This window comes from Centruroides sculpturatus, unplaced genomic scaffold, assembly GCF_000671375.1.
Source record: "Centruroides sculpturatus isolate CEXI.00-Female unplaced genomic scaffold, Cexi_2.0 scaffold527, whole genome shotgun sequence".
In the NCBI taxonomy this organism is placed as follows: Eukaryota; Metazoa; Arthropoda; class Arachnida; order Scorpiones; family Buthidae; genus Centruroides; species Centruroides sculpturatus.
Window position 1 is genome coordinate 229,524 of NW_019384763.1, and position 22,678 is coordinate 252,201.

Below are 22,678 nucleotides of genomic sequence, written 5' to 3' on the forward strand. Positions count from 1 at the left end.
TTAGAGGCTGTATGTCTACTTCAGCAGTTAAATTTCAATTAATATGCATATAGCACTCAGGATAGTATAAAATATGGGACATAGTAGATTTCAAATGATTTCTATAAAATATACTTTTGGAATACATGGTAAATTAAACGTTTCATCATGGGAAGAAAATAATCATTCTCATAATGTTGTGGCAAATTACTTTGATTCTAGTAGAGAACAAAAATGTCATCTGGAAGAACCCCTGTACTGAATTCTCATCAAAAGTAGTAATTTGCAAGGAAACTTAACAATTCTACAATGAATCTGAAGTAAATTATATCTAATCTAGCCTTAAATGTCAAAACCAAAAGAAAATGAAACAAATTCTGCCTGTAAATAAGAACTACAAAGGAAAGCCTTTGGTGAGGGCTAAATATCACATGACATGTACCATAAATGGCAACATGCTACATGGAGGAATGAGAAAAAATTCAAAATGGTTAGGCCAAATAACTGGAGAAGCTACTGACATGATATTAGGAAAAAAATGAATTAATTCACTCAAGACAGCAGCAAGGTGCTGAAAGTGTTATGGTGTGGAATGCTTTTGGATGGGGTAGTATGACAAATCTAGCTTTTATCTCTGGCTGTATTAATCAGCAAGTACTAGATTTGGACCTAATGTCATTTGCAGAAAAATACCGGAAAAAAATTTTTCCAATTTTTCAATAATTTTCCATTCACTTATAATGCAAAATCAACTTGTGACTGATTTTGGACAAATGATATGCATATTATGGACTGACCTCATGTTCTCCTGATCGTAATCATATTAAAACATGTTTGTTATCCAATAATAAGAAAGTATATAGGAATGGAAAGCAATATACTTCAGTGGAATAAAAAAAAAGCCATAACTGATGTTTGGCATGAAATAACAGATGAGAAAAGGAAAAACATTATTAAAACAATGCCAGATACAGTTTATGAAATAATATACTAATATTATAAAGAGGTAAAGTTTGTAACTTTGGATGTAGGAGGTAATCTCCGAAACTACTCATCTGATTTCAAAAATTCTTTCACCAATATTTAGAATGGAACTTCAGGGTGGACATAGGCTATATATTATTCTGTTAAACATTCATATAAATTAAAAGATATCATCTAGGGTTAAGGCTTTTATGTCCAACAGACTGTGCTAACTCCACGAGTACGATGACCTAAGTTTGCTTTTCTATGAGGATAAACTAAAGCAGATCATCTATCTATATAAATAAAAATGTAATGTTCGTTTGTTCCCATCGATTCCTTTGAAATTTTGACACAACGTTGCATTCAAATACGCACAAGTTTTTATATAATATACATGTTGAAATTCTCCCCACTGGAGGTTTTTTGTGTTTTAATACGGTACATCAAGAGAATGTACACTAAGAAGAGATTTTTCGAAAAATCCCACCACAAGGGAAGCGTTATACATTTATAATAGATACATTTTGAGCCACAACAACATGTGGAGGAGTCTGCTAGTAATTAATAAAGTGGGTATATTGCTTAATAATAAATAAAATCAATTATTATTTAAATGATGAAGTGGCTCTATCATTTTGGGACAAGTATATCCTATATAACATTGTTAAAATCATTTATATTTTTATTTTATTAGTCTTTTTTGATAAAATTATTATACAATATCATAATAAATCAATAGTCAATTCCCTCCTATTGTTTTGTAATGTGCTTATTATTTCTTTATCAATATCATTATTTCACAGTATCACTATCATTCCAGAACAGATTGTATGTATAACTTGGAAAGACTGATGAATGATGAAGCAGAATTTTGAACTTATAATTATGGGAGGAGATATTTGAGGTCAAAATTTTCCATGCAAAATCTGAACCAATTGCTGGCTATGCTACAAGCACTGTATTATGCATTAGTACTAATTTTATTTAAATGAGAATATTTTATTTTTAAATAGTATCATCATCATCTGAGCTTTTTTGTTGATCTTGGTCAGAAATATCAGCAATGTCTTCATTTTTCTTATTTTTATAAAAAAAAATATTTATGGATGACAAAATAAAACTGTTATTAATCGAAAATTTGTTCTAGGGGCCCCTCATTTGTTCAGTTGAGTAACAAACAATTTTTTTCCAGAATTTGTGTTTGAATACTGAATTGTTAGAGTTGGGAATAGTTTGAGTACTAAGATACCACTGTATTTCATTTGTAATTTTTACGAATGATTACTTACTTATGACGAAAGATTAAACCAGTGTTTCTCAACGGGGGCGATATCGCCCCCATGTGGGCGTTTTTCCATGTTCAGGGGGCGATTAGTAACAATTTATATTTTGGGGGCGAAAAACAATTTTCTGGGTGATATAGTAAAACATTATATTAAGAATAATTAGATACTTTATTCGTTATATCGTACAATAATTAAACAAATAACATTATACTAATCACTAGTCTATTCAATGCAGTACGCATTTGGCGTTAGCCTTGTCCCTCGGCATCGGAATTTTGTAGTGAAGGGGGCGATATCACATAATGGTTTTATTGAAGGAGGCGATGATTCGTTAGAGGTTGAGAAACACTGGATTAAACTTTACTAAATACAAAGATTAATCTACAAAACCAAAACACGGTGACAGTCTTAAATGCTAACGTCTGAAAACATCTGAAAACATCAACAATACCTAGTTAAGAGGAAAGCTGGGACAAGGAAGAAAACATTGTTCTATCAGTTTTCAATAAAGTAAATCTGATGAAAGACACAAAACAAATTGAAAAATTCAATATTCTAAAATCCATTGACAAATTTATGACAACACACATGCTTAACTCGAATAAAAAAAAGTACTGAATAACGAAGTTTGCATTAAAAATTGTGAAATTTTGAAGACGATTTCTCTAATCGTATTAGAGCAAAACCAGAAACCATGTTGTATGGGGAATATCCCCAATTTTCCAATTGTGTTAGAGCAGAACCATATTTTACAAGGGATATCCATATACAAACAGTTAAAAATTAGAAAGTTAAATAAATCATATAACCAAAATAGATGATTTTTGAATTGAAGCTAAGTGGTACAAGTTATTTGATAATAGGAAGAGTAATAAGTACATTTCATAAAATAAAAGTTGTGGAAACTTTTACAAAATTAATATTGTAAATTCAATTATATACCTCAAAGCCTGTTATTGATGTAAAATTAATCTAAAAAACTGTGTGGTAAGGTGAGGATAATTCTCACCTTGCTAAAATCCAGCTCTATGTCAGAATCACTGGTGTAATCAAGGAAAGAATTATCCTCACCTCACCATACACAGAACATCTAAGGTGGTTAGAGGCTGTATATATCTACAAATCCAGCCTTAATAACACCTATATCAACCAAAAAAGAGGAATTAAATCTGTCCATAGCATGGCAAGCGCTAACGGACAAAGAGCTATAAATTCTCGTCAGTTGCTACCATCTATTGTGTGCATACCTAATGAGACGTCATCAAGTAACACGTATTTGAATTTCGAATAATGTTCTTATTTAATAGCATTCTAATGGAAATTCGTTGCCGTCTGAAGAAGAACTATTGGAGGTTCAAAAACATTTGTCAAAATCTGTTTTTTCATTTTTTGATGCTAATTTCACACTGGTAACAGGCTTTGAGGTTTGTAATTAAACTTTACTCTGGTGTTGGGTAGTGTGGATTTATTGTAAATTCAATTGTAAAGTAATGCAAGTAATGCTTAAACATTAATAATTATAGTTTAAATGTAGATGTAATGTAAACAATTTGTAAATTAATGAAAATTTTAAACTTATAGAAAGAGATCAGCATTATCATGATAATGAATTAACTCAAATAGAAGGGAATTTACATTGACAAACATATATCAATTTTATAATGTAAGTAATCTATTTTAAATTAGATAAATGTGTTAGTGATCATCATGCTGGAAAAAGCATCAGGGCAATCACAAGAGAAAGGAAATTATCCTTCAAAGGTGTTTGCAAAGTTATAAAAATAGAAGGTTTAGTACTGTTTAAAATCTTCATCGTTCTGGCTGGCCATGGTGCACAATGTCCGAGAATTCTGCATCATTTGGCATAAAGTCACTAACCTGCAGGCTTTCATTCACGCTCTCCAGATCTGTCATTAAAACATCTTTATCAACTATGAGCCATTGACTCAATAAGGTCAATTTTAAAAGATTCTTCGCAAGTCGAGTGCTGTTTATTTTGAAAGTGAACATTGCAAATAGATTAGTCTTTTCAAGGAGCATTTAAACGAATCTGTTTTGGAGTAAAGTAATTCAGTAAGACAAATCAAAATTTGTTCTTGCAGAATTGAGATGGTGCCAAATTGTGGCAAAAGAAGAATATTGCCTACATACCTACCAACTGCATTGGGACCGTAAAGCATTCCCAATATATGATAAGATGGGGTATTTTTTCTCTCCTCACGGACTTGACTGGCTGGCAGAAATCGGCAGTTGCGCGGATACAAAAACGTACAGGAAAATATTAGATAACAATCTTTGTTCTTCATAGCAAGATATGGATATCAACAGTAATTGCGTGTTTCGATGCAATAACCCAAAGCACTCGTCCAAGCTCGTCAAGCATTTTTCAGCTTCCGAGGGATTCGAAGTTCTAACCCGACCACCCAAAGACCGGACTCGAATCGCATCGAACATCTTTGGGACGAGCCGGACCGAAGAATCCTAAAATCGAAGAGGAAAAGCCCACAAGTCTACCGGACGATCTTATTCGACGACCGGAGAATCTCAAAACGAGATCATCAAAGAATCTCAAAACGGCAGGTTAGACGCCACGACATTTACAAGCCGTCGCAGGAGCCAAAGGCGGTCAAACGAAGTATTAATATTTCACTTTTTCCACATAAGTGGAATAAATCTAGCATTATTCAGAGTGACTACTTACTTCCGACATCAGGAATATATCAAAAAAGCTATTTATTTAAATAAAGCAATAAGCATAAACTTAACAGAGAGCACAGGAAATGGGGACTCGCGTAGTTTCGAAATTTAATCCAATTTTTAATTAAGTTTAGTCTGCCAATGCAAACGCGGCATTTTTCTCCATTTCGCATCCCGCCCGCCACCGTACGTTTTCGTCCGGCCAAAAGACTGGCGGCGGCATCGGAAATATCTTTCGACGAAACGAAAACGTAAGAAACAATTACTTTTTAGATTTTCTTCGTAACCTATTACTTGTAAAAATTCATAATTTATTTTGAAGAACGGTAAAGACATTTTAATCGCTAGCATTCATTCATTTTGTCCAAATAGCGTATACTATTAATACATAATCGATTCGACAAGAAAGCGTATACTATTTAAACAAAACAAACGCGTCTTAAGCCGCACTCGGACAAAAATTAGAAGTCCGCAAACGGTTCGCAACAGAGGCACCCGAGCGGATCGTCTCTGCCAAAAAATCCATACGTTCGAGAACGTCTCTCGGCATTTTCTTCGAGAGTCCGTCGAGGGTACGCATCTTTTCGTAAATTAATCGCATACATCGCACGACAACTTTTAGCGAACCGTTTCACGCACAGACCAGTTCCAGCGACTGTCACATTTGAAAACAAACTCCGACATAATGACATCAAGAGTACAGTACACGAAGGGTGAACTCGTTACAAATTCAAGTGTCATTCTAGAACTGTTAACAAACGCCCATCTACACTAGGTTCGTAAACTGATTTCGCAGTATATTAGGACAGCTCTGGAACTTGGCCGGCGTGTAGCTTAATAATTTTAGTAAAACGAATACACACGAACGAAAAAAGTCCAGAGAATATCTAGGGGGCGCAACCGCCTCGTTCGGAGATAAAATCTAGTTTTAACTTTTTAAATTTTGAATGTAAATAAAGACGATAAAACACGCGCTCGGTGATAGAGATGTTAATGCTAAGGTAAAATGCGAAAGAATCATTTGACATTTCAGAAAATCAATTTGTTTTCTATAGCGAATTGGCCACTTACCGAAGACATTTTTTAAGTTTCTTTACTTCGATAACACTTAATAACTTCAAACAAAGTAAATATTTGTTATTTATTAATTAATAAATCGTGAAAATAAAAACTACATAATCAGAAAAATCCTCCCCGTCTTAGGCATCCATATTTGCCAACTAACAGTGTTGCCAACTTATCCGGCATTTCGTTTAAAAAAATAAAAAAAATTATAATGGTAATAGTAAAATATTACATTTTTTAAATGTTCTTAAAATTATAACAAGTATTTTAAATATTTTAAAATATTGTGAAGAAAATTCAATTTATCTAAGCTTTCGACTCTCAAAATGGGATTACTAAAACAGTGTCCACAACACTCGCGCAAACCCATTATGGGTTCGTCCGGGCTGACAATGAGCCTGTCGGGTGGCCCACCGGTGGCCGAGTGGACTCCGTCCCCGTACTTTTCGTGGACCAGTCCCTAAACACTGGGAGTTCGGTGGTGGGTTCGCGCCTGGCTCGGAAGGGCTGGCCACGTGGAGTTTTCCGGGTTTTCTCCACGTCTGTAACGCCCAAATAGGGGCCAGTTTCCCCTAAAAAGACCTCCCGAAAGGCATTATTCCCGCGCGTACTACCCAATTACTAATATTAGCCACTGAATTTTCGCTTTCCACGGGGCGATAAAGCCGCTGTAGCCGATGCCCGACTTGTTATAACCAATAACCAAACGGTCGTGCGGTGAATGACGGATCTCCTTTAAAAATTCTTGGAGTTTTTCGACCGGATTCGATCTGGGTTCTCCGATGGATACGCTATACGTTAACCACTCGGCCGTCTGGTCTGTATCGAACCTACAAGGAATTCATTCAAATTGCGATATATAACACTTCATTTGTATTTTATATATAATTCCATTAAAATTGTATTTGAATGAGAACAATCAAATTCCACTTAAACGATAATTGACTAAAAATATTTGAAGCGTCTTTATTCGTATTAACCTACTCTCGAGCTGTCTGAACATAACTCTAGTTAATTATCAAAACGTATTTCTCCGTCATTTGACATTCCGAACACGAAAGTCTACCGAATGCTGCCATTGCAGTCAATATTCTGATTTGTGTACGTGTGTAGGCCTATATATATTTCTCGGGTAACGTAGTAGGACACCAGATAGGCGAGACTGTTAAGGCCTGGCTCTGGTGAACTCGGGTCTAATCCAGGCGGATAACCCTAAGAATTTTTCGGCCGAGTGGCGTATCGACGCCGTTAGCCACAACCGGTCGCCTCTATTGTTGCCTAGTCGAATCCAAGGTTTATATATAGACTATATATAGCAAAAGACATGCTATTATAATTGCGATTTCATAATGGAAATCAGGGATCAGGGTCTCTGGAAATTTTTATGAGTAGTCTGTCCTCAATACGTAGGACCCCGTCCCTCACCACCCGGACGCCCCAGTGTAAACCTGACCGAATTGGTGATAGGTCTGAAAAAAGGCCTACTTTTGTCCATAGGTTAGAAAGAGATAAAAACGAGAACAATTACATTTTTTATGGTTTTTTAATAAAACTTATCTTTGAAAAATTTTAAAAGATAAAAATAAAAGAGTAAACGCAAATTCTTTTTTTGAAACAGAATACTTTAATTACGGTATTCCGTATTTTATTGCCGGGCCAGCTATAAGACATAAACCCCTTGAAAAATTTGATTTTATATTTGAAACTTCACTCCTCATCGCGAATCATCCGAAACCATAATACAGTACACCAATGCGTATTCTTTTCCCCTGTGAATGGCCGTGTCTATCTCGTAAATTTTACAGTATTTGATATATTAAAAAAAAAAAAAAAAAAAACGATATTCTCCGCGGTTGTTCGGTGACAATCGTGAGAAACATTTATTCGCTGTTATCATCAGAAAGATCTAATCTGTATAATAGGATTACGTCAAGAAGATTGTCTTTGAATTTAATAATTTAAAATTTTTGGCATAATTTTTGATATTTTACAAACGTAAATAAGTCTTTGCGTTTTGTTACTATTCACAATTTCCTTATTCCTCATATTAATTTGAGAAGTACAGAAATTAATCTGAAATTTTCAGAAAAATCTTTAAGATATGGATTAAACGATAGAAAATATACATTCCAGATATGTTTTTCGAAACATTGATTTACTTTTAAATAGACGGAGCAAAAAGTAATAGATAAAATATTCTGGAAACTAAATTCAATTCAATAACAATAGATAACATATCCGGATATTTTATCGTTTCTGTTCTCGTGGTTGACAGTTGAAGAGGATTATTTCGTTAAAAGTGACGTTTTGTCTGAGGATATACATAAAATAATTTCACTTCTTCCTTGAGAATATGACCCAGAGAATGGAAACGTCCTTCGAAATCCTCATCACGCCGATATAAAGAAGCGAGCATCCGTTCCATTCGTCCGATCATTCTCCTTCCAGTTTACCTAAAGTTATCGGCGCCATGTTATTTTATGTTAAAATAATGCTTTTTTCTGTATTATTCGGAGCAGAAGCTGGAAAAAATAGGAACATATCAAAAGTAGGTGGTTAATTTGATGCATTTTAGAAATGAAATTGTCTCATAGTACTGTAATTACTTTTTGTAGTCGGATAGAACCGCGCCTTTGGCTTGGTTTCAAGTAGAACCGTGGTATCTTCAACCGCCGCTTCCTATTCTTACTCAACAATCGGCATTTTCGTCGCCAGATCCTACTCCCGTTCCTTCCCTAGAATTTTCAGGAACATCTCACCAAGGACCGATTGCCGAAAGTAAGTGCCGTAATTGTTTTCGGTCAAGTTCGGTAAACTTTGCCAAATAAATTTTTTTTCACTGATTTATCTTAGATATTCATTGTAATAGTGGACACGGAAACAACGTATTTACTGCCATTTTAAAAGCACCGGAAGGATTCAATTCGGTTCCGGTTTTTAGAGACGCTCCTGGTCAGAACTCCGAATGCGTCGTGAGAAAATCCACTCAAGACGGCAAAATATTTTTGATGAAAATTGATAATTTTAATCGTTGCGGCGTCAACGTATATTCTAACGACGGAAAAGTATGTTTTTATATTTTTTACTTTGATTCATTTAATTATGCGAACACTAAGAGGTCCTTCAGTCCCATCACGGATAGATCAGGTCCTCAATAGGGATGGAACAGAGCCCGACAAATCTTTCTTCCCGGATTCGATCTAGAACTACCCAGAGCGGTAACACGACTTCTTAACCAGCTCGGTCATCCGGTGTCATTACTTATATGTTAGAAAACCTTCGAGGAGACTTTTAAACGTTTAACACGGGTTTGGTAATGGGTTATTTAGAAGATGGGATATTTTAAAACAATCTAATTTAATTCGATAATGAAAAATATTGTCAAGATGGTCGGATGGCCGAGTGGTTGAGTTGGCATCAATCCCGGGTACCTAAAAACGGGATCCGGAATCGAGTCTGGAAAGAGACGAAAAAAACAGTTAAGATACGTCGGGCTCCGTCTCTCACCATCCGGTCGCCTTATTTTGGGCCTGGCCAAACCCATAATGGTCTTATTTGTTATATTTTTAATTGTAAAAACGCAATATAACGGGGTTGGATGGGCAAACGTCATCTAACGTTACGCGATTATAACGTCCCGTGAATATAACTTAAATTACGTCGTGTATTAGTTAATTTTTAAACATTTTGTGCTTTATAAATAATAAAAGTCTATTCATTTTTAGAATTGGATGACCGTAACCATTCGTTTTCCGCACGTTCAAGGCTTAATATTAGCCCAGGATGAATACATCATGTTAATTTGTCAGCAGCAAGACAGAAGAACTTCTAAAAAACATTTTTTAGATTTTCGAGGAAATCTGTAAGTGATCTATAAAATAAAATATTTCTACACGCAATATTCTATGAAAACTCTTTACCGTTTCGATAGACCCAAAGTAAAGAATCCGGTTTTTCGAAATTTGCCCAATGAATTTCAATACGATATTGGATTATTTACTAAATCATTAATGAATGATCGGTTTGAAACGAGAATCATTCCTGGCAGACCCATTCCTGTGGGGCAAGAAGTACAACTGAGAACGATTGTAAACTCTGGGAAAGGTATGCGTAATTTTCAGTCTGTTTTCGGTATTTAACACATTTTTGTAACTTTTTTTGTCACGGCAGGATGGAAATACGCTGCTTTAACAGATGTGGTAATACAGCGATTAAAGAGATCTTCGAACGATTATTCCCCTTCTCCGAATTCCGAAATTCGTTCGTCTCCTCGATTATCTTCCATATTAACCGAGTATGAATTTAATAATATGAATAAACAACACGACTCTTTTCCGGATGACGTATATTTGGTTTTTGAAAATGGGTAAGACTTTTCTAAGAATTAAATTTTTTGATTTAGTTTGAGGGGATAAGACAACGCGATCTACCAAGGGGAAACCTCCCGAAAAGACTTTCTACGGGAAAGTGGCCCGTAAGTAGGCTAATACTATAGGGCCAGTGACACGTAAAGAATATCAGGAAAACTCGATGCCAGCCCGTTGGTCAGACGTAAACCCGCAACCAACTACCGGTGTTATCAAAAAGGAATTTAGTCCAGTCGTCTTATCCACCGGGCTAAATTCCTTTTTGATAAATTCTTCAAACCTGTGGGCATTAAGAGAGTCAATTACAACACCTATTGTGGATTCGATTAAGCGCACAATGGGAACGAGCGATGGGTGAGAGAGGGCCCGACATATCCCGAACATACCGCCCACGAAAAATTCCTAGGATCTTCCCCGGCTTCAATTCCGGATTCTCCAGATCGGTAGACTGATGTCAACTACTCGGGCCATCCGTTCGGGTATTGAAATTGAAAGTAATAATCACTCAGTAGTAGTTCTTCCAATGCTATATAGCATACCGGGCAGCAATTATCTTCCATCGATTTGGATCATGGGCGAGGGCTTCGGCTTTCTTCCAAGTCGCATTGAGCGTCTTCAAATCACAAAGAAAAGTTCTACGCCAAGTATTCCCGGGCATCTTCGTGGTCGTTTGGCATTTCGTGGCTATCTTAGGAATCCTATTGTTCTCCGTACGAAAAATGTGTTTTAGATAGAACGTTTAAAATAAACGGTTAAAAAAAGTAATCACTCGACAATTTTACATTCTTTAGATGTCGCAATCCTATATACACGAGTATAGCGGCTCATCATCCTTTCGTGGATCCTACATCTCCTTTGATTGTTAATTTTAATTTTAAAGCATTTATGTTCGAAGGCGCTAGAGAAGATTATCTGAGAATCTCCGCTACAATCGTTGCTTGCGTGGAATATATCGATTGCCAAAAGGTTTGATTTATAAGTTCATTAATTACGAGTGACGGAAGATAATAAATCTTCAGTGTCGTTAATTTTTATAAAACGTTTGCATTCAGAATCTATGCCCCGAAAACGAAGATAGAAACTATAGAGAAAAAAGAGACGTTTCTAATTCCTCTCAAACATTGACTGATGCGAGCAATAAAAATAAAATTACAAGAGAATTAAATATGAAAGTAATTATGCCAGATTACATTAAAGGTAAATGAAATATTTAATAATTATAAATACTTATTTACGTCAGAAATATTTATTTATTTATTTTTGAATTAAGTTTTAGAACAGAATTTCTCGGATGATGCGGAAGTGAAAAATTCGTATTTTTTCCTTTTCACCATCACTTGGTCGTTATGTTTATTGTTCTCTTTGACCATCATTTTTATAATAATAATAAATAGAAAAAAATGTAAATTTAATTTTTAATAATTTATAAAAATTTATTTTATAATATTATAAGTATTTTGTATAAATTTTCTAAATCATCAAATTTGCCTACTCTTAAAGGGTGCCCCGCTTTATTAAGCGCCCACGGGTCTCTGTTAAATCTGGCGCTGGATGGGTGTATTTTATAGCGAAAATTGTCGATTTGTGTAAGCGGACTTTAAAGATTTAAGTGTCGTGTCTTATATTTCTAATTATTTCAAAATTTAAAAATTACAAATATTGTATTTATCGTGATAAATAAAATTATATATCTTTCGTATAGTATTTGTTTGAATTTTTTATTACCTTCGGTATATATCCTTAACTCTTTCCGATCTGTGGGCACTAAATAGGGCCGTTTTTAGCCAGCCTATTACGAGTTCGGCCAAGCTCGCAACGGGCCAGTCGGATGGTAAGGGATGAGACCCAACCTATCTAGACAAACCACCCCTGAAGAATTCTTGAGGGTTTTTCAACTTATCCGGAATCAATTCTGGGTTCCCGATCTGACGCTTTATCGCCTCGGGCCGAATTTCCACGTTAAAAAAATGAATTTAAAAGTTTTATATTTGCTTTCGAAGCATCCACCGCTTATTATCCGAAAACAGTAACCGAATCTGTAGATAAATTTTAATTTTTGAAGACTCCATTGGTTACGAGATATAGCGACTCAACACCTGGCTATCTGCCAAGGAGAGATGCCTCCGGGGATTTTCTATAATAAATTGGCCTTTATTTAGATATTAAACACGCGAAGAAAACGTATAAAACTCCACGGAGCCAGCCCGTTGGCCAGGTGCGAATCCGTGACTAACATTTAGTGGTTTTATCCATTACACCACGGGTGGGCGTTTGAAAACTTCCTAACGTCGCAATATCATATTTCAAAATCTTGTTTAACTCGTAACATTTAAACAAGTTTTCCAGTTATTTTAAAGACTAAAAAGAAATGTGAAAAGTATTTTACAAGTACTTATTATAACAATAACTCTCATAGATTCTTTAAATTAAAATACAGTAAATTTCCCGGAACATCTTTTATCCACGTGCATTTCCTCTGTGCGGAAATTCTCATCCGTTCGTATACTTCTAATTTTAATCGAGTTTAATTAAAAACAAACACGAGGTAATATATACTACAAAGTCGATCTGTCGCGAATTTTCTGACTTCGCGACTGTAATTCCCCGTGTCGCGTAGAAAATTTATATACAGTGTTATAGTATTTTATTTAAAATTACAAAATAAATTTAAGTAATTACATTATACGTTTATTTAGAAAGCAATATTCAGTAATATTTGATTCGTTGTATGATACGGGCCAACTGTACGTCACGATTAGCCATATTCTTATTACATAATGAGAGCATTGATTTGAAATTTTGTGTGTTTTTACTTTCGGATCCGAATCAACTTCTGTTCGCGTATTCTAAATTTGCCAAATTTTATCGTATCTTTCAAACTAAAATGATATTATCGGGTAATTTGAAATATCTTAAACATTATTTCTCGCTTTATTGAATTGTACGTAACAAGATATTGTAGAAAACATTCTTCAGATCTTCCGCTTACGAAATTTAGCAAAATTTTATCTTAAAATCCTCCAATACTTAAGAAAATTTACTTTTAGTCTGATATTTGTAAAGGACACAATAAAGATATTTTATTTGAGAAAAATATTTATTATATATGAAAATACGAAGGCAGTAACACTGGTCGAATAACGATCGATATTTACAAGAGTTTGTTCCGTAAGAACACTTTTTTAAAAGTTTAAAAATGATTTTGTTTAACTTCCGATTGGCCAGTAATCTTCTAGACGTCCTCCCGTGTTTTGTACGATCCAATCTACGTACTTCAGGACTCGAACGTAGACACCGGGTACTCCCGCCAATCCGCAGTCGATTCCCCACGAAACCAAACCCGCTAGAGCGTAGGTTCCGTCGGGTCTGTAACACACCAGAGGTCCTCCTCCGTCGCCCTAACATTTCAATTTCTCTCATTAGTCAGTTTCCACCGCCTCGCCCAAATCTTTGTCGAGGCGGTGGACTTACCTTGCAAGAATCCAACCCCTTTTCTCCTCCCGCGCATATGAAGCCTTCGTGAAGTTTGTAGAATATTCCTAATCTAGTTTCTCTGAGTAATTCCTGGCATTTAGGATTATCCAAAACGGGAATGTTGACTTCTTTAAGAATGTTGGAATAAGTACCACCCTCTAGACAAAAAAAGCCGTGGTTATCGTTTGTCTCATTTAAAATGATTGATATACCAACGAATTGTTTTATTACTGTAAGCATCCTTTCCCCATCCCGTCACAACGCAGGTTTGTCCTTCGTAGATGTCTTTGTAATTGGGTAAACAGATAGTATCTATGTGAGGGACGAAGATGACGTCTCTGTCTAATGTCAAAACGGCGATATCGTTCCATAAACTATTGTTACGGAATTCGGGATGAGTGATGATTTTCTCCACGTTGTAATCGTCGTGGGCCAAAAATTCGTCCGTGTTCTGCGTGTCCCATTCGCCCAGACGAACTTTGAGTGGATATTGGTTGAGTCCCCTGAAAATTCATATCGATTAGCCGAGTTTCTTAAAGAAACAATTTACATTTGTCATCTCAATAAAATGGTCGTCCATTACCAATCCGCGCTTTAAAATACGACAGTGGATTTTTTTTACTTTTAAGAATTCTCGATTAATTTAAGCATTGACAGCGGAATCGGCCTACCACTCTGGGAATCCTGGATAGATATCCGGAGGAGAACCCGAGGAAAATTTCATGGCGGTAAGTCCCAGATATTTCGGGCTCCGTTTCTCACCACCCGGGGCGAGTGAATAAAACCGCGGTTTTATTCGCTTCAAATTCAATCCAATCCACTATTATGGGCCTGGCCGGATCCACGTTGGATGTGGAAAAAGAATTTCTTAATACACAAAGAGATGAAAGAGCCGAAATAATTCAGTTTTGATATTTATAATGTTATGTTTTAAACCGATAATGGATCAAAGTTCTCCCAGATAAAATCTTTATAACTAAAAGGCAATGTTTTAACTTATTTAAAATACAAATTCTATTTTAAAACATTATTTATTATTTTTTTAAGAATTTTAATTAATTTTCTCTAAATATTTAACTTTCGGTACGTTCAATTAATATAATATATTGGATTTCATCGTAATCGGTTTACTTTATTTGCATAAAACTAGAATAATTAGATCGATTAATTAATTTCTGTAACGTAACAAACATTAGAACTTACTTGTAATGGAAAACGCAATGTGCTACCGTAAGGACGTGTCTCTTATCGATTAGAACACCCCCGCATTGAAACAAGTTGACCTTTCCTTCTACTTTTAAGACGGCTGCCTAAAACCATGACAATGGATTATTAAACATTTCTGCATTTTATAAAAAAAATATTTACAAGAATTAAAAATTTTTCAGAAGGACAATTTCGATATTAATAAAGAATAAACACCAATCGCCTCGTTTATTTTCTATTAACGTTAAAGTTGCCCCCATCTTTCGTAATTCAAAACCAGTTAATCCAGAATTTTGACACTCGAACTCCGTGTCGTTAGTTTAAGGACTAGGATGCTATTTAATTCGAGTTTTCTTTTCTCGTTTTGGTCTAAACGATGGCGATATAGGAGTATCAAATTGAAAATACCTGCCAGGGCCACTCTCCAAAATCGGATTCTCCCTTCTTTCCCGGGGATAGAATTCTACTGTTTATACCGCTGGGATTGCGAACTCCGCATCTATGTTCGTAGGGTCTAGCGGTACTCGATTCTGGCGCTTTGCAGCATACGTGGAAGGCCCCGCAAAATGGCGGCTCGAAATGCTTATCCTTTAATACAAAACAATTCGACACATTACAAAAGGACTGGAGAGTTTAAAAAAAATAACCTTATAAAAAGCAAAATTCATTATTTACGAGTGGCAATTCTTCTTTCAAGGGTGGTTTCTTCCTAGCGTCGATGATGCCCGAGCCGTCGTTGATTATTTCTCCATCCTTGCACTGATAATAAGGCACGCACAAGCAATCCGCGCTCTGATCCGGGATCGGATCTGGATTTGTACTTAATCCTGGATTTGGAATGGCCGACTCGTAATCCGCTCCTCCTAATTTACCATCGGTACCTCCTTCGGAACCGCCGAATTGTTCGTCCTGAGCAATCGCGTATCCGATTGCCAAGAAGATCGTTAAGTACTTCATGTCGAGCGAGCGACCAGAGGAAAACAGGATTTTCATTTGGCACTACCTAAAAAGGTACCGGGCAAAGTAAATTTAAATTAGTATCGAGATGTACTTATAATGGGGAGCGGTAATTAGTGAGGACGGTGCAAACTTACCTGGAGGGTAGCTCGAACCAGCTCGTGTAGAGGCTGACATTTATAAAGCGACAATCGAGTTTTTTGGAGGACGACCAATGAAAGGACCGAGGCCCGGGAATTCCGGCGAAGAAGAAGCGAACGAGTGACGAAGATTGGCGAAGCGCATCACGGGACGAGTGACGTATAGATATAACCTTCGCGGAAACGAAAAAATTAATCGGGTAGAGGTGTTTCGTAAAACATAGAACTTTTTTCTAAGAAGCGCGCACAAAATCACGTGCAAAAACTATATACAGGAAATGTATAAACGGGTGAAAGGCAACGACATTCGACCTTTCGGCTTCTCGGTTGCCTTTTCGGCTACGAAATTGTCATTAAATATGCCGACAAATTATTAAATTAACAAAAATTCTTAGAAATTATTCATTTGTTACGTGGGAAGAGGACGGGTTACTAGTTTTGTAACTTCTTCAAAATTTTGACATCAGAAAAGAACATCGAAACACGATTCTTTTACGCAAAAGCGTAGAGGCTTTTCGTTTTTTCCGAGTAAATTCGTGATTATAACCGAATTAAACACCTTCCTACACCTTTTTTGTTGTTAAAATGTTGCGTAACTTTATGTTACTGCGGAGAATCTTCAATTTTCTTCAACCGGTTGCTATAAAATCCTACGAAGTGACGTTGTTAAGTTCATTCTAAATTAATTTTCACGAGAGTTTGCTTATGACATTTAAACGAAAACAATAAATATTTTACTGTTCTAAGTACGGGAATTGATTTAATTGTTGCGCGACACGTGTTTGAGGTCGTTGAATCACGCGAATTTCGTCGCTAACAATAACAATATCCGGTCACGGACCTAATTAATTACTCATATCGGAAACTGTCTTCTCGAAATATCACGAAAGGAAGCGCATGACTTTCAATATTTATTCAATTTGTATGAAATCCTTCGACCGTTTGCGTACAATTCATAGTAGATGCTGAAATAACCCGAAAGGGATTCTACCTTTAAAATTTCCCTTCCATCTTCAACAAAAGTTAATGAATTATCGATAAAGGTCAAAGGTAAAGAATTATATTCAATATATAATTATTCACCTTTAACCTTCTATAGTAGAAGGTGATTAAAAGTCAACCGTGCACTTAGACGCGCGCAACCATTACGCGATCATCCTCTGTTCCTTTCATTAAATAGCATCTAAAATAGCGAAAATTCAAGTTAAATATTTATATTTTTAAGTAAATAATTAATATAATACGAGTTCCAAAAAAAGGAATGTCACTTTACTACTCGAAAGTAAGTCGTAACAACAAGAAGGCGGGAATAGAGTAGGAAACTAATAAAATGCACAGTTTATACATAGATACAGTGATATATTACCAGACAAAATCTGTATTATTTCTTCCATATAATGTATGTATAACTTATATATACATACGCAGTCAAACCTCTGAACAATGAACACTGATAAAAACAAAAAATTCTTTAAAGAATGACCACTATTCAGAGGCGGTCGATACATTATTTATAAGTACGAATTACTTGTTTTCAGAAGCCTGTTATAATCCGAAAATAATTGATCCGATAATTGTTATTTTTTACATTATACACGTAAGTATACTTGGTGTCAATTACCCGCGTGTTACGTGATACGAAACCTTCTATCGCTCCGTTTCTATGGCGCAATGCTAAACCGCGATACAGCGCTAAGCAGTTTGCCTGGTTTAGGGCATACAATTATTTCGTTTAATGTCATTCACGAGTCGTAACTCGACTGGAAAATCTCGTAATCGAGTCACTCGGGCCTTCTACCATTACTTTTAATCGTAGATTTTCGAGAAAAACCAATTAACCTACTTTAAAAAAAATAATCGATAGAACTTCCGTCGATGAGGAAAATGTCGAATTTCAATATACGAGGGAAGTTTTATTAATATTTTTCTCAGTCTTCGTCGATAAAAATCTGGAAAAGGATTAAGGTTGAGGTGGGTAGAGACTCGTCCGACAGGTATGACAAGGTCGAATCGTGTACGGGTGAGCTTTTTTCACGCTTGATTGAAAAACATTATCGGATAATCTCGACTAAAGTTTAATTGTTAAGTCACTTTTCTTCCAAACACTTCGATTAAAGGAAAATTAGGAAATCGAATGATGGACAATGATCCTAATAAAGAGGAAAACGTGATATTTTTTAATTACGAGAGATAAAACTATAATCAATTTTCTTGCTTTTATAAAAAAGATTTGATTGGAGTAAGACAACGTAACACGCGGGCGATCTGTCGAGACGAGATTCTTCCCGGAAGGACTTCTATGAGAAACATAGGTGAAGAGTCTAGACGACCGGTGGCCATTTGGCTAGCCAGTTGACCAGGGGTCAACCCGCTATTCGGTGTTTTTATCTACTTGGCCACTGGTGGGATCGAATAAATCTCTATTGAAATTTTACTCCTTTCGCTTCTAGCGTGTCCTTTCGCTCTTACACTTCCTACTTCTTTTCAGTTGATATTTTCTGTTCTATAATTACGCTGACGTAGAAGACTCGAGAATACATTTATGAAGCGAATTTATAGACGTATACAATAGCTATTTGTATTTATTTTTGAATCCGAACTTCCTCCTACCTACGCGACGAAAAAATGTACACGTTGCGGGGGTTATTTGTAACGCTACGTTGAAAACTGATAAACCGAATAATTCGAAAATATCCTTTCCGCTTACCTATATATTATCTATAGCTTAAAGTATAATAAATATTTAATTATAATTAACAAAACAAAATTTATGATGCTGATTTTATTTTATTGTTTTTTTTTTAAAAAAGAGGAAATAAATAACTTTAAATAGGGGGACATTATAATCGCTACATAGTGCGTACAATATGTATAATTTTAAAATGTAGTAAAGCTGAATTATTATGGAATACAAAATATAAATAATACAAAATGGCAGCCAAGATGGTACGTTCCTCCGTACCGAAATATAATTAAATATGAAGTACAGATAATGTCCACGGCTGGCGAACTAACCGATTTTATGAATGATATTTTCTATCCATGGTCGAAGATTTGCCATGTTGACGTATACGCCCGGAATTCCAGGTATTCCGCAACCTATCCCCCAGGATACCAATCCTACTACTTTCCAGATTCCGTGGACTTCGCAAACCATAGGACTTCCTCCGTCACCCTGCAACGAATTACGTACTTTTTATGAATATTTTATACACTAAGAATCACGAAATGTTGTTAGAATGGTACTTACGGTGCAAGCATCTTTGCCGGGTTCTCCCCCGGCGCAAACGAAACTGGGATGCAAACGATAGTACGGACCGAGACGAGTTTGATGAAGGCGATGCTGGCAATCTTTGTGGCTCAAAATTGGCACGTCTACTTCTTTCAATACGCTTTGGTACTCACCTTTGTGACCTAAGACGAAATTTTCATTAATATATTAAAATCAAGCGGGGGTTGACGACTTTAACTTCTCGTACTCACCGAAGGCGCTTTTTCCCCATCCTGTGACCCAACATCTTTGTCCTACGAATAATTCGTGGGGTTCTGGTAAGCAAGCGGGTGTGATGTGGGGTAATTTTGGATCCATAGGAGAATCCATCTTAATAAGAGCTATGTCGTTAGCGAAATTTCCCGGAAAGTAGTGGGGATGAACGATAATGTCAGCCACGTATTTTTCTTTGTAGGGATAGAATTCGTCTCCTCTGTGAACGTCCCATTCTCCTAAACGAATTACGATATCATCCGGGCCGTGCCTAATTTAAAGATCAAATAACATTCTTGATTAATGTCGACAACGGGACAATTAAATTTCGAAATTTTTTCAGTTGTAAAGGGAAACTCGATTAACATTCGCCACGTGAATATTAATCGAGTTTCAGTGGTTCAACAAACTCTATGAATTTTTTATTTTTATAAACCGCATATCTTACTTTTTAAGGCAATGAGCCGCTGTTGCGATCCATTGAGGATGGATGAGGACTCCTCCGCAAACGTACAAACTTTCGGAAGGGCCGGTTTTTTTCAAAATGGCAACCTAAAAAATGGCATCGATGAGCCTTAGTAATTAATTAATTTTCACTTTTATCTGTGAATTTGGACCTCTCCTCACCAAGAACTGATACTCACGTGCCAGGGATATTCTCCAAATTCTGCAGAATCATCGTAATACTGCAAATTTTGTACTCTTCCGTGAATTCCGACGGCATTTCTAACACCACAGGTTTTGTGGAAATGTCCGGGATGGATGCCTATTTCGCCCGGATAAACAGGTTTGGGTTTTGGCAAACCGATGCTGGGATTCGGAAAAAGAGGAGGCCTGACGATGGGTGGCAAAGGCTGGTTAACGGGATTCGGATGAGGATGATGAATTTCGGGAATCACCTGATGAATCGGATTGGGATGAAGAGGAGGAAGAGATCCAACGGGCGATATGACGGGTGGAATTTTACAGCATATTCTCATATAACCGCATCCATCGTCGGGTAGACCGATGAATCGAGCCATGACGTCGGAAGCATAATCCGCCAAGTCCGTTTGATGCTATAAATGTAATAAGACCGAAGATCGAATTGTGTTCTTCATTACAAGAGATAAAATTCAAAAACGACTTACTTTTGTGGCATTAGTTTTATCGTTAACGATTCTTTCCTGAGCCACATCCTCCGAGTTTTGCGTGTGGTTTTTCTGGTCGAAATAAACGGCTCCTACATTGGCGCTTCTTTCGTCCACGAGATCTTTGTTTCGGCCGAAATCCTGCAGAAATCCATTCTTGCACAGGTAGAAAGGAACGCAAATGCATTGATCCCGTTTGGGAATAAGTTGGTTGATATTTGGTCTGTGGATATGTTCTATATATTTGGGTTCTTTGTCGGGAAAATGGTGGCTTTGTGGATGAGGGTAGATGGGTCTGTGAGTATCGACCACTTTCTCTTGATACAAAGGACGATCGATCGAACTCGAAGGATATTTGCCAGGTGTTCCTGGATATATTGGTGATAACTTCCTGTTGTCGAAGTTCGCTTGTACATCGGACGGATGAGAATCTCCTTGACTTATGAACTGCTTATGAGCATTTATGATGGGTGGCAAAGCAGATTTTTCGGGTTTATATATCGGATAATCGTAGATGGACTCCTGAGGTGTTTCTTCGGATTTATCCACATCGTCTAGGGTGACTAAAGGAATGAATCCACTGACTTTGACCTTTTTTCTATCGTTAATGATTCGCCCCTGTCTGCTACTACCTTTAAAATCGAAAAGATCTAAATCGATGCTCCGTCCTTCGGTGTCGTTGCTGGCAGAAACAGATGTTTCGATGTCTGTTTCGTTGTTGCTGGAAATAATTGGCTGAAATTTTTCTGTAGTGTTTTCGGTTGTGAGCGGTTCCAAGAAAACTCTCGCTCGTCTTTTGTAATCTGTACAAAGAAAAGTATCAACAGTTGAAGTAAATACAATTGCTTTCATTTCTTTACAAATTATTTTTTAAAAATGAAAGGTGGAGGAACTTACTGTTTTCATTTTGTGCGTGCAAAAATGACAAGACAGACAAAACAACAACTGCTGTGAAAGTCTTCATTTTATAACCTGAAAAGATAAGAATTGTTAACGTTTTGTCAAATCATTCTGAGGAAAACAAGCGTACAAACAATCTTAAAACACGTAAGCTATTATATTTTACAGCATTATCGACAGAGACATTTCTCTAGTCGACATTCGACCTACATTTCTATTTTCTTCTCTACGTGTAATCCATTTGGCGTTCACTTTGTTAGAGAGGAAACGATGAACCGATTACCAACAGAGAAATAAGTTTCTAGGTCAAGTACTAGGCCAGGTATAAACACATTATTATAAGTTACAAAAACACGGCGAAACCGAAAATTTAAAACCAAATAAAATTAAATTATTAATCAGATCTTCGATTTGCAATGCATTAAAATTAAAATGTGAATGTATACATTTTATATTTTTCTATTTTTCGCAAAGACTGCGCATTGATTGCTCTCATACATTGTACAATATGTTAAGTGTTCGATTCCTTAACGCAGTAGCGTAACTAGAGAGAAGTTCAAAGCCCACTTTTAAATAAGTAAATTGAGAAAAAATAAATAAATACGTACAGCAAAATGCTTTCAACACATTTATATACAACAACTGGGATTACTCTTCATCCACAGCACTAGTGTCTACATCAACACTGGTATTCCTATATCGGTTCTAGTTTTAATACCATATTTTTCCATTCCAACTTAACGTTTAAATTTTTTCCCTATTACGAGCGACTAAAGACCAAATCCTGTATTGTTGAGGTGGGTGGACTGTCTATTTACCTTCCTACGCGCTAGATCCGAGTAAACATATTTACGCACTTTTGAAGACTTAAAATGTGAATTTTCCTAATGAAGATCTCATAAAACTTTCTGTCAATCCTAAATATCGTTAACGAATTGCTTCTTAAACTTATATAAGAGCAACTCAAACACAGATATAAACTTTATCTCTATTATACACTCCAATTAAATTTATGTAGTAAATATAT

General features: G+C 36.1%; 3 protein-coding genes across 3 annotated transcripts in view; 1 reads left to right on the top strand and 2 right to left on the bottom strand.

The window, feature by feature from the left end:
- The window catches only part of LOC111628840 (cell death activator CIDE-B-like), a 13,937-nt gene extending 7,799 nt beyond the window's left edge, over nucleotides 1–6,138 (bottom strand). Inside the window, exon 1 of the mRNA XM_023372687.1 lies at nucleotides 6,000–6,138. Within this exon, the coding sequence (XP_023228455.1) occupies nucleotides 6,000–6,008 (9 nt within the window). The 5' untranslated portion in view covers nucleotides 6,009–6,138. The remainder of the gene's footprint in view (nucleotides 1–5,999) is intronic.
- Nucleotides 6,139–8,314: 2,176 nt separating this feature from the next.
- LOC111628839 lies at nucleotides 8,315–11,829 on the top strand. The gene is made up of 9 exons (XM_023372686.1): nucleotides 8,315–8,541; nucleotides 8,609–8,771; nucleotides 8,847–9,058; nucleotides 9,719–9,855; nucleotides 9,925–10,097; nucleotides 10,164–10,359; nucleotides 11,152–11,326; nucleotides 11,413–11,557; nucleotides 11,631–11,829. Exons 1-9 carry the CDS (start codon nucleotides 8,464–8,466, stop codon nucleotides 11,777–11,779), a joined length of 1,428 nt encoding a protein of 475 aa, XP_023228454.1. The 5' UTR covers nucleotides 8,315–8,463; the 3' UTR covers nucleotides 11,780–11,829.
- Nucleotides 11,830–13,443: 1,614 nt separating this feature from the next.
- On the bottom strand, nucleotides 13,444–21,723 carry LOC111628841. The gene is made up of 14 exons (XM_023372688.1): nucleotides 21,649–21,723; nucleotides 20,752–21,554; nucleotides 20,266–20,679; nucleotides 20,070–20,173; nucleotides 19,621–19,892; nucleotides 19,388–19,551; nucleotides 19,153–19,312; nucleotides 18,229–18,287; nucleotides 15,716–16,039; nucleotides 15,449–15,628; nucleotides 15,038–15,144; nucleotides 14,066–14,337; nucleotides 13,832–13,992; nucleotides 13,444–13,758 (listed from the first exon to the last, which is right to left on the bottom strand). The coding sequence occupies exons 1-14, from the start codon at nucleotides 21,713–21,715 to the stop codon at nucleotides 13,567–13,569; spliced, it is 3,279 nt and encodes a 1,092-aa protein (XP_023228456.1). The 5' UTR covers nucleotides 21,716–21,723; the 3' UTR covers nucleotides 13,444–13,566.
- Between the last annotated feature and the right edge of the window lie 955 nt (nucleotides 21,724–22,678).

Excerpts from the sequence above, each read along its gene's own strand:
- LOC111628841 (XM_023372688.1), bottom strand. The coding sequence starts at position 21,715 with ATGAAGACTTTCACAGCAGTTGTTGTTTTGTCTGTCTTGTCATTTTTG. Across the intron at positions 20,174-20,265 it reads TTGGAGAATATCCCTGGCAC|GTTGCCATTTTGAAAAAAAC; the intron begins GTGAGTATCAGT and ends GCCATTTTTTAG. Across the intron at positions 18,288-19,152 it reads AAATATCATTCATAAAATCG|GATCATTGTCCATCATTCGA; the intron begins GTTAGTTCGCCA and ends CCTCTTTATTAG.
- LOC111628839 (XM_023372686.1), top strand. The coding sequence starts at position 8,464 with ATGTTATTTTATGTTAAAATAATGCTTTTTTCTGTATTATTCGGAGCA. Across the intron at positions 9,059-9,718 it reads TATATTCTAACGACGGAAAA|AATTGGATGACCGTAACCAT; the intron begins GTATGTTTTTAT and ends ATTCATTTTTAG. Across the intron at positions 9,856-9,924 it reads TTAGATTTTCGAGGAAATCT|ACCCAAAGTAAAGAATCCGG; the intron begins GTAAGTGATCTA and ends CCGTTTCGATAG.